Here is a 12,308-nt window from a genome sequence, read left to right on the forward strand (position 1 = left end):
TTTCAAGAGGGTCATAGAGATTGTAAACAGAAAGGAATTACCTTCAAACCATGGTGACTGGTTTCATCACAAAGTTATTTAAGTTCATCTTGATTGCCTTAAGAATACAGAATATTCACAGAGAATTTGAACCTGAACTTAACATGTGCTCATAATGGACAGAGCCTAGCAGTGACCCATGCAGCAGGGAATAAGACTTGCATGCTGGAGAAGACACAGATTGAGCAAGGAGACAAGTAATATGGAGATAACCAAGTGTCTTACCTCCTTTACATAAGACATGTAGTCTTTGTCCTTATTAAATGAACCGTATTCATTCTCTACTTGCACTGCAATGACAGGGCCTCCACGGTGGTACTAGGAGACAAGTTGAAAAGTGAGGCTACTGGGGCAAAAGCCTGGAGTCTGGTCTGCTGCTGATGACCTCTCAGCTGATCAGCATGTTGGGAGCCAGGATTCTTTGCATGTGGCTCTCTCCTTCCCAGAGCTTAAGTTGGGATATTTCAGGAGTCCTACCTGCCCTAGTGCTTTGGAGATGAGCAAGCCATAGTTACCCTCTATTTCCCATATTAATATGCTACTTGAATATTAGCTGTCAAATCTGCATCACCTATTTCTACATATACCACATCTATTTTCCTATCTGATATGAGAAAGGCATCCCTCCTTCTTCCTGTCCTAACAGGCCTTCTTACAAAAGAAGACCCCTCCCACTAGACTCAGAGTTCACCCCTAAAGACAGGGTTCCTTCCCCTCAGGATTGCCATCTCTCCTAATGCTTTATGTGTGCATCCCACTCCCATCTACCACCTGCTTTGGAATGTTGCTTTATGGCATAACTCCCTCTCCCTTGTGACCTCCCACTTTTACTTACAAACTAACTGACCTCAATCATCATAGAAACCTGTTTAGGACCTCCACATGAGATCGATAGAGAGGGTATAGGAATGGTCCCCTCCAACCAGTTCTCTGACTTTTTGCTCTTTAAGAGCCACACATCCTGAAACGGTCCCTAGATGCCAACACTCACCTTCTCTGCTTCTCAATGTTAGCTCGGTCCTCAAACCACCCCAATAAAGCTTTTAGCCCATTATGCCACCTAAATATTGACCTAGTCATGTTACACCAAAGCACTTTTCAGGATTTTACTATTTACTGTCTTTCCAAACTCAGCTGCATTTTCTTCTTTTTGATCTTGCCCACACTGAAAACAAAGCAAGCTCTGGAGAGAAAACATATAATGTCTTCACTCCCAATGAAAAAGAACATCGTAGTCTCTATTGCCCACACAGTAAATGTAAGACATGAGGATGCTGCTCCTAGTGGGCACAAGGGAGAATGAACATACTTGGTAGGTTCCTTGATGGACTGCTTTGGCCTTGTTCCCTCCTCACACTGCCCCAAACACTTATAGTTCTTCATTTTCCTCATTCTATTCCTGCCATCCATACACTATGGGGTCTCAGGACCATTGTCCTGGCCTGGCTGATGGCTTTCATTTTGCAGGTCACTATTCAAATATAAATTGTTCAGGAAAACATGCTCTGAACCTCCCTTTTTCAGAAAGACCTTGCTAGTACGCCCTGCCTGTTAGGGGGTTCCTGTGCCTCCTTCACATTGCCACTATAATCCTTATTGTGTTGCCTGTTTGTCTTGTTTTAGGATTGTAATCTCCAAAGGGCAGGGACAATGTCTTCCCACTGTGGACTAAAACCATGGCTCCTGCTCAGGACCTGGCAACCTCCCAAAAAACCACAGGGTGCCTTGCTGCTCAGTACTTAAGAGGCGTAAATATTCTGAACTAAGAAATACAGAACAATTATTCTCATTATCGAATAGTACCTCTCCCCAGCTGAAACCATGAGATTTCTAAAAATTCCATTGTAAGAGAATCCACCTTAACTTCATAAAATTAAAAAAAAAAAAAACTTTTAAAAAGTCATAAGTAAATCAGTAAATGCACTCAAGAAGCTATTGATATAATAATTAAAATAATGAAACCAATCAATTAAACACAACAATTTTAAAATACAAATAATTAAGCAATGTAAAGTCTTAGGCATTTCATTTTAGAATTCATTTAAGAATTCCTTGCTTCCCATCAATTTCCTAGTAGGATTTTCTACTCTCATAATTTCAATGGGATATTTATCCCAAATTTGTTCTGCTTGATGAATACATACAAACACTAAGTGGCATTGTACTTATACTCCCATCCAAATAGTCAAAGTCTTTCTAATTTGAAGACAAAGATTGTCACTGATCTTCCCTAGATTGCAGGAATGAAACCATCAGAAACATGTGAAAACCATCACAAACAGGCCTTCTTACAAAAGAAGACCCCTACCACTAGAGTCAGAGTTCACCCCTAAAGACAGGGTTCCTTCCCCTCAGGATTGCCATCTCTCCTAATGCTTTATTGCAGAAATCTCATTCCCAGTGTACCTGTCCTATTCCTTTCCTTTTTAAACTTTTGACTCTTTTCTCCATAAATATCTTATTCAGAATAACTCACAATCCATGATTCAGAATTAATTACATAGCCCTGTCTTGTTTCCCCCAAACAGAAGAGTCTAATATAATTCAGTCTACTACCTGAGAATCCTGGTGGTTATACCATCTTGGGTTACATCAAAAGATGATCTCTTAAACTAAGATTTATAGTTATTCACATCTTCTGAAAATGCAGATGTATTTTACTTATGAAACCACAAAAATCAAACAATTGCTGTACTGCAGACTGCATAGTATACAGCACTTTTTTTGTCATGGACTAGTCTCTGAGCTATAAATTAACGTTCTGAGAATGAGCATTTCTTGCTGGTGCATCAGGACAAGGTACCACATGTTGAAGGAAAATGCCATTGTTTTTCTCACTTCTGTAACTAAATCAAACTTGAATGTAGGCAATAGCAGCTATATTATACAAATACAAAACAATATCTAAACCAATTTATTTATTATCATATAAACTGGGAAGATTATAATATCCATGAGTAGGGCACTAACTAAATGAATTATGGCATATTCTGCTATGGAGTACTATAGAGCTATTTAAAATAAAGACAGTAGGCTGGGGTTGGACCCTTGTCTAGCATATGTGAGGCCCTAGGTTCAATTCCCAACACTACAAAAGCAAAAAAAAAAAAAAAAAAAAAAAGAATGACAGATTTCAAAAACATTGTTTTAGTCAGGCAAGGTGGTTCATACTTGCAATTCCAGCTACTCAGGAGGCTGAGGCAACAAAATCACAAATTGAGGCTAGCCTGGATAACTTAGAAAGACCTTCTTTCAAAATGAAATGAAAATACTATGGATGCAGTTCAGTAGTAGAGCACTGGCCTTGCTTGTGGTTTGATCCCCCAGTATGGGGGTGGGAGGCAGGGGAGGTAATTTAAGTGATAAAGGAAAACTATCCACTGGAAACTATATTTTTATGTAAAGAAAAGGATATACATAGACACATCTCTGTATATGTGCATTTTTTTTCTGCATGCATTGAAAACCTCTGGAAAAATACTAAATGGCTTTTGGACATGTTGAAGGGGGAAAATTTTATTTATCATAGTTATTTTGTACCCTTTGAGGATTTTTTACCAACTGTTTATACTGACAATTGCAAACAAAAGAGTAGAAATAGGAAATTCAGATAAGTAAGCTTAGTGAATATTGAGCTCACAGATACAACTATGACAATCCTTTTTGGGGTCCCTATCTTCTGTCATGGAGGTCTTTTTGGAAGCTCTGGACAAAGCCACAAAGACTGATAAACCCAGTCTTATTCCCTCTTAAAATTGGGAGCCATCTCACCACAAAGGCATAAAAAGCTAATTTTGGCTTTACCATAAATTACTGAAAATTCTGAACTTACTTGGAATGCCTGCCATGCTTTGAACTCACCCATGCCTGGCTTTCCCTGACCAGATAACAACCCTCTCTGAGGCTCTAATGACCTTCAAAAATTCTGATGTCGGGGCCAGCAAAAATATAAACTAGCCTTTGTGTTATGCTCCTCAGAGTTTTGTTATCTGTAACTCCCCTTTGTGTAACTTTCTGGGCTATAAAGCTGCACTTCTAAAAAGCTTCGAGGCTGTGTTTGGCTCTGGCGGTTTTTGTTGGTAGAGGAAGCCCAGCCTGTTGAAATAATAAGCTCGCTTTAATTTGATTTTAATTGGAGTCAGTGGTCTTTTCTTTACATCCTGGTCTAACAAGACAAGTCAAAATTTCTATGCTTGACATGAGGGTACAAAAGTCAAAGTTATAAGAAAGTCACCTGTATTTCTCATAGAGGCTGGACATGACCTATTTGGCTGGTGACTGAGCCAAAACACTCTTTCCCCAAAGTCAGTGTCAGAAGTAAAGGTCAGGGGCTTTACCTGGAGAGGAATCACTCTGGGAATCAGGTGATCAAAATACTTATCAACTGCTTCAACAAAGCCTTTGTCTGTTGTTCTCAGTTGCATGTTGGGGTCTTGCAGAAGCCAGCTGGGGACAAGAAGGGACAGGTTAGTATGAGACAGGAAGGTCAGAGGAATCTGTGAACTTTTCACACCATGCGCCAGATTTGTAAGGATGAGAAGGAAACACACTACACACTTCCCAAGGCACTCTAGACCTTGGAAGTGCTTTGTCCTCCATTTCATCAGACGAAGGGACTGAGCCTACCCAGACTTCTACACCCACGTCCTATGAGTTTGATTGTTTTAAAGAATTCCTTGAATCTTCTCTATTCTATTTCAGTACGCTGAGAACATTGAGCACAGCATCTGCTCCTCAGGCATAAGGTCACAGCTGAGATCTTCTAGTGGCACCCCCTCCTCCACAAAAAATCTTAACTAAGCTTCTCCAGAAATCTTCACCTTAATTAATTATAGGACTATCAACATAAAGAGTCTTTACAAAAGAGTTCAATGTACGTAAACTTATTTTCCTGTTGCTCTATTACTTGGCCACTGGCCTAGAAGAAATCAGCACCCCAGGTGCTGACACCCCTTTACTAGTTTTTCACAAACATTTATCCAGTATAGATAGTTTGTAGAAATGTGTTTTCAAATGCAAACTGTGATAATAAAAAGACAAATACTTTAACAAGGCCTCTGGCCTTGAGCTGGATCTTCACAGAGAAGTCTACATTTCTAAGATAAGAGAAGTTACCAGTTGGGCTCTATGGTAACAGCTGTCAGGGGAAGGAAAGAAAGGGGAGAAGAAGCTCTCCCCTTCTCAGGGGCTGTCTTTGAAGGGTTAACTTGCCCCAAAACAGTGAAAGAAAAATCTGCTTTTATGTGAACTTCTGCAAACTGTGAACTTCTAAGCCCCTCCCCTCACACACTGGGTATAAAATTCTGAAACTACCTGAACTCGGGGTTCAGGGGATTAATTGATTACAGTAGAAGCTATATCCTCTGAGCCTGGCTGCTATCTTCAGTGCCTTGCCTCATCTGTCCCCTACAACAACCTGATACTTGAAGAACACAGTAGAACCATGAAGCCAGGAAAACCCCACTACAGGTTACAGAAGACAGGGCCAGGCTACCATCTGACCTATAATGGGAGTAATTGTTTCCCTGAAATTCCCACTTACTTTAATGATTTTCATATGTCAAACTATCCTTACAAAAATTACATAATCATCTCAATAAATGCAAAAACAGTCTTCCACAAAATTTAGCTCTCATTCATAATAAAAACACTGAATAAACTAGGGATAAAAGGAATTTACCTCAACATCAAAAAAAGCTATATATGGCAAACTCAAAGCTAACATAACAATGCATAGGGAAAAACTGAAAGCATTATCCCTAAAATCGGGCACAATAGAAGGATGTCCTCTCTCCTATTCAACATAGTAATAAAATTTTAGCCAGAGCAATTAAGCAAGAGAATAAAATAAAAGGAACAAAAATAGGAAAGGAAGAAGTCAAATTTTCACTGTTTACTGATGATATAATCCTATATTTCTAAGGTTCAAAACCTCCATGTTATGGTTTAGATATGAGATATCCCCCAAAAGCTCAAGTGGAAGACAGAGCAAGAATGTTCAATGGCCTTTTTCACAGGACAAGAAAAAAATATTCTTAATATTCATATAGAAGAATAAAAGACCCAAATAGCAAAAGTAATCCTAAGTATTAAAAAAAGCAATATTGAAGGCATTATATCTGATTTTAAATTATTCTACAGAGCTATACTTACAAAAGCAGTATAATACTGGCCAAAAAAAAAAGACCAATGGAATAGAAGACATACATCAATCCCACACAGATATAGTCATCTGATAATAGCCAAAGATGCCCAAAATATATCATGGAAAAAAGACAGCCTTTTAAACAAATGGCATAGGAAAAACTGGATATCCATATGTAGGAGAATGAAAATAGTTCCAGTGTTTCACCCTACACAAAAGTCAATCAAAATGGATCAAAGGGGTTACGAATTATACCAGAAATCTTGCAACTGCTGGAAGAAAACATATGGTCAACATTCCATCATATAGGTGCAGGCACCAACTTCCTCAACAAGATCCCTACAGTTCAAGAAGTAAAACCAAGAATCAATAAGTGAGATGCCATAAATTCAAAAGATTCTGCACAGCAAAAATTATATATATATATATATTAAGAGCGTGAAGTTATAGCAGCCTACAAAATTGGGGAAAAATCTTTGCCAGCTACTCCTCAGACAGGGGATTAATATCCAGAATAGGTAAAGAACTCAAAAACACTCAATGCCAAAAAAGCAAATAACCCAACCAATAATTTAGGCAAAAGAAGTAAACAGACATTTCTCAAAAGAAGAAATACAAATGGTTAACAATTATATGAAAAAATGTTCAACATCTTAAGCAATAGGACAAATACACATCAAAATTAAAACTGAGATTTCATCTTACTCCGGTTAGAATGGTAGTCATCAAGATTACAAACAATAATATACATTGGCGAGGCTATACACTTATAAGGAGTATCTCATGAAAATAGAAATGAGACAAATAGAATAAAGAGAGACTGGGGAAGGGAAGAGGAGAGGAAAAGGGAGGTATTAAAGAATAAAACTGACCTAATGATGAATACGTAACAATGAATACAGAGCAATAAATTCTGTTATGTATAACTACAGTACACCCATAGAAAGAAAAGAAGGCTGCTTCTCCTGCATTGAAAGGAAGGTATTCATCTGGGTTAAAACAAAGCCTTTATCTCACCTGGGGAATAACTAACTGATCAACCAAAGACAGATCCAAGATGGGACTGGGACCTGTCAGTTCAGAGGGATTACAGAAGAGGATTCCTGGATTCTTACTCTGAAACTGAGCAATCTGGGCAGACAGTCAGCATCTCAGCAATAAAAGCCAAGAAAATAGAAAAGGCTGGTAAATAGGCTGAGTTCTTTATGGGTGGAGAAGGTGGCCTGACCTCAACAAAAGAGAGTAAGATCTGAGTTTGCCAGAAGAAGCTCAGCGGTTGTCAGAACTTTCTCTGTTCTAAAGCTTCTGGTCCCTTCCCTCCCATCCAATAAGAAGAACAGAGGTGGCCTCAGCTCCTCCTCTGTGGGATTAGAATCCCAAGAACTGCTGCTCCCTCTTACCTCTTATTGTCCATTACCAGGACCCATATCTGCTTCACCTGTGAAATGGGATGACAGTAGTGCCCACAACTCCCCCACACCACTGCAGGCTTCACAGGACAGGATATGAAGTACAGGGCACAGTGAAAATTTAAAAAAAAAAAAAAAAAAAAAAAACACTTGCTCAGTCCATGAAGGTGAATTTCATTATCATCTGACTGAGGTGTTATTTTTCATGAATTAAAACACATTATTAAATTATAGCTCTTGGACTTAGAGTCCTGCTCACCTGGGCAAGCCCCCAAGGTCAACCTCTGCACAGATGTAGGGTCCTGGACGCAGAATCACCCACAGCCCAATCTTTGCAGCCAACAGGACAAAGGCTCTAGGAAGGTAAACAAAGTCAGATCCTCTCATGGCAGTGCAGAGAGGAGGCTGCCTGGGTAGAAGCCCATACACATAACAAGTTGCCCACTCTTCCCCTTGTTCTCAACTAGGGACACTGGAGTGAGAAAGAGTTAGCCCAGTTCAGCCCAGCAAAGCAGGAAATTAGTCCACCAGGTGGGAGGCCAGAGGCCCTGGGAGCTGGGTTCGAATTAGCTGTGGGCATCAGGACCATCTACCCAGCCTCATGGGACCTAAGAAAAAAGGCCATCCTATATGGTACAGAGGGTCTGTCTCCAATAATGGACATGATAATCGAAAGGACAGCCAGCTCCCAATGAGGTTGCTAAACACCATTGCAGAGTTGGGCAGCGCCAGGGGTCTTGGCCCCTCTAAGCTGCAGTGGAGAAGTGGGACTAGATCCCAATAGCCACAAGTCCCTGGGTAATAGGTCATTTCTGGGGAGCAATTGAGCCCTGGGTGCTGAGCCTCTCACAGCATCCTGAGACCAGAGGTCCAGACCTCAGGACCTCTTTTGTTCTCAAAGATAAGTAAAGATACCCTTAGCATTCCAAATCATCCCCAAGTAGCCATGTCTCTGCTTCCTGCCCCAAGCCAGGTCACAGAAACAGTAGCAATACATACTCCATGTCCAGGTTCCCGGAGAAGTAGAATTGGCCTCTTTCTGGCTCATGCAGGTTCCATGGAATGTAGCTGGGAAAGGAATAAGAAAGTACAATAAGCATTTTATTTATATTTTCCAGTTGTTACAACATCCCCAAACCAAGTCAAACCCTGCAATAGTTCAGTGAGTGTAAGTTTCTGATGGAAAATAACATCTATCACAAGAACAATGACTATCTTCAACAATTCCTTTCTCTATTGCTCAATTGTGGTCCAAGATATCAATTATCCTTGGATTTTAGATTCCTTGGATTTACATACAATTTCACTCACCACCCCATTCTTTATAATACCCATTAAAAATATAAAGAAAAAGAAAAAACACAACAAAAATGTGCATATCTGCCTGATATAGTCTTGCTAAGAATTAAACAAAGTAAGAAGATATGAGGAGTTTCTATGAGGACAAGGGAAATGCAATTCAGTAGGGTTCAGTCTTTAGACCTCAGCAAGAAGGGCCTCTGCCATGGTCCTTCTTCAGAGGGCTGCCTTCAGAGTCAAAGGACATGTGTAAAATTTGTATTGACTCTGTTTTTATATGCATGTAGCTCTATTGTGAGAATAGAATAAAAAATTGCAAAAAGCTACTTACAAGTGATTTAAGGAAAATTGCTGAAAACAGAAAGATGTATAAGGCAAAATTACACTAATAAAACTGATAGTATTCAAATGGTTTTAAGGCAATAGTGGCAGACAGATAAGGTGCATGGCCTTAAATAAAAATAATTCCATCCACAAAATGTGCTATTCAACCTTCTATGCCCTTAATGAAATAGCTTCTTCTAAAGGAGAAGCTGACTGAATTATAGAAGAAATGGATAAGTTGATTTCACAGTCATAGTGAAAGGATTAAAATACCTAAGAAATAAAGAAAATATGTAGAAAAATTATAAGGATATTGATTTCAACAACATGATTAAAATGTGGAATTTATAAATATACTTTAAAACCTAAAAGTCAACAGATTCCAAATTCCAGAAGTGTATGTCACATAGTTTATGATCTCAAGGTAACTAAATTATAAAAATGACAGTTTAAAATAATAATAAAAAGTAAGACAAACAAATAAAACAGAAAGCATGGCTGGGGATATAGCTCAGTTGGTAATGTGCTTGTCTTGCATGCACAAGACCCTGGGTTCAATCCCTAGTACCACAATGAAAAAAAAAAAAAGCAGAAAGCATATTCCCAAATTGTTTATGGGTCAAGGAGGGAAATTCAACAAAACTTATGAATATTTTAACTAAATGATTTTGAAAGTACAGTATAACAAGACTTGTGGGATATATAACTAAAGCAATACTTAGGAAAAGCATTCATATCTCTAAATGGCCCCATTATAAAAACAAGAAGTTCTAGAAGGAAAATGAGTTAAATATTCAAGTCAGAAAAGAAGAAGAGAAAGAAAAGTAAAAAGGAGAGGTGAAGAGAGAAACAATTAAGTAACAGAGAAGGAGATTCAAGAAGAGGAAAACATGAGGAGAAAGAACCAAATCAAATAAGGTAGGAGAGAGGAAATTACACAGAACTCAGAAATTGTGAAATAGAAATAAAAAAAAAAAACAGGGATGATTAACAAAGCTACTTGCCAGTTGTTTGAAAATAAATTAAAAATTAGATAGGATTATTATCAAAAGGACAGCCAGCTCCCAACGAGGTTGCTAAATAGCCCAAGTACACAATGCAGCGAGTACAGGGAAAAAAGGAAGATTTTTCAAAGTCCCAGTCAGAAAGAAGAAAGTCTCCCAAGAAAAAAGAAAGCAAAACCCTTATTAAGAAAAATAGGATATACTCAGAAGAAACAGAGAAAATAACTTAATAAAAATTCAAGATCCTATGAATCTCACCCTCACAACCATAAAAGATAGTGATCACAGAGTTTTATGTGTGAATTTTAAGAAACACTCAGAACAAAGATAATTTTTTTGAAAATGTTATCAATGAGTAGAAAAAGATTTACTCATTTTATGAGCTTAATTATAGGATTGGTATCAAAACTGAACAAGAATACTAACTAAAATAAAATTTCAAATCAATTTCTCTTACAATTATAGGTAAACATGAGTAAATCAAATTCATCCAAGAACTGTAAGTTACATTGAATTTTAGAAAAACTGTCAATGTCACTGCTTGAAAAGATGAGTATACAAAACTAAATTGATAGATGTAGTAGCAGATCTCAGTGAAGCTCAATAATTATTTCTCATGATATTTCTTGCACAGTAGATATACCACTTATCAATTTGCTGCCTATCAATTTCAAATTCTCCCTTTAGTACCAACTCTAGCTGATCAGTGGCATAGATGTGTGAAGACAACTCAGTACCATCTCTTTTAAAATATTGTTAGATCATGAGTATAACCCATAATAGTCAATGCAGAATTAACCCAGGAAGTCAATCTAGCATTATGTATTTTGGTATTAACATAATTAATATAATTCTGATATAAATATGACTTTATGTGCCCCATAGCATTTTGCTAATGCATTTTTGGTTTTTCTCTTTCAATTTACTAAGTGTGAGATTCTCAGGACTGCCTTTGGGCAGGGGGTAGAGTGCTTATCTAACATGTATAAGGTCCTGTGTTCAATCCTAGCACCTAAAAAACAAAAACAAAAGAACTGCCTTTATTTTTTCCTTATATTAACTGATAGAAGCTCCATGACTTAACCATGCAAACAACAAATCTTTGAAGTTGATGACAAAAATTTGATCAAGAAACAGAAAAGTGTATTGTGCATCATAAAATGCCCTTTGAAGAACATTTAAATTTTACAACATGGAATAAACATTCTACAGTGTAATCTTCAATATCTAAAAGTCTATGTCTCTAAATAAAATACAAAATAAAAATAATAAAATGAAATACAAAATAGGGCTGGGGATGTGGCTCAGAGGTTGAGTGCCCCTGAGTTCACTCTCCAGTACTCCCCCCAAAAAAATAAAAAATAAAAGTCTGTGTCTATGAGAGGCAGCCAAATGGTGTAGCCATTGACCTTGCAGTTTGAGTGAGGTAAAGCATAGCTCTGCTACGACTATCTATGCCTCAGTCACTGTGATTTTGGGAAAGTGACTCAAACTCCCTTGGCCAGATTTTTCTTATCTACAAATACTACCACTCACCATAGATGATTGCTATGGGGCAGAGTAAATTAATGTTGTCCAGGGTTTAGAGCATACCTGGCTGTGTATAAGTACTCCATAAATATAACTAAAATTGGTCACCCTAATTGATAGTGTCAGCCCTATTGAAATTAGCAATTCAGTTTTCTGGAAACAGCAGAATCATGATCCTAATCGTGGTCTTCCCTGCCTTCCCTCTGACCTTCAGGAGCTGGTTCTCTTGACGTAACTAACATATACCCTGACTAACATATGCAAACTGAACAATGCAGTCTTCTGGAGAAGTTTCTCTTTGGGACACTCTTTACCCACCATGATTGACTCCTGACCTAAGAGTTTCACAATTTGGTGGAAATAGGTCTGTTAATTCAACGTGATTTTTGTTTGGGTGTGGTTTTCATTTGGCTGGTTATCTATGCACAGGCAGAACTCCAGGTAGAACTTCAGGGGGTATACATACTCAAAAGCTACCTAGGCACACCCACAGGACATGCTGGGAAGGAACCTATCCATAATACGGAAGGTGGGCTCCACCCACACTGCCTGCCCTAA

The 12,308-nt window shown here is 38.2% G+C and overlaps 1 protein-coding gene across 1 annotated transcript in view; it reads right to left on the minus strand.

Annotated features, from left to right (window-relative positions):
• The window catches only part of LOC308641562 (beta-galactosidase-1-like protein 3), a gene marked incomplete at both ends in the record, with an annotated part of 170,310 nt that overhangs the window by 121,476 nt on the left and 36,526 nt on the right, over positions 1-12,308 (minus strand). Inside the window, 4 exons of the mRNA XM_081280246.1 lie at positions 265-357; positions 4,377-4,485; positions 7,853-7,948; positions 8,593-8,661. Coding sequence (XP_081136372.1) covers positions 265-357; positions 4,377-4,485; positions 7,853-7,948; positions 8,593-8,661 — 367 coding nt within the window. The remainder of the gene's footprint in view (positions 1-264; positions 358-4,376; positions 4,486-7,852; positions 7,949-8,592; positions 8,662-12,308) is intronic.

The sequence above is a fragment of the Spermophilus citellus genome (assembly GCF_964194105.1).
Source record: "Spermophilus citellus genome assembly, chromosome: 2".
NCBI classification, from domain to species: Eukaryota; Metazoa; Chordata; class Mammalia; order Rodentia; family Sciuridae; genus Spermophilus; species Spermophilus citellus.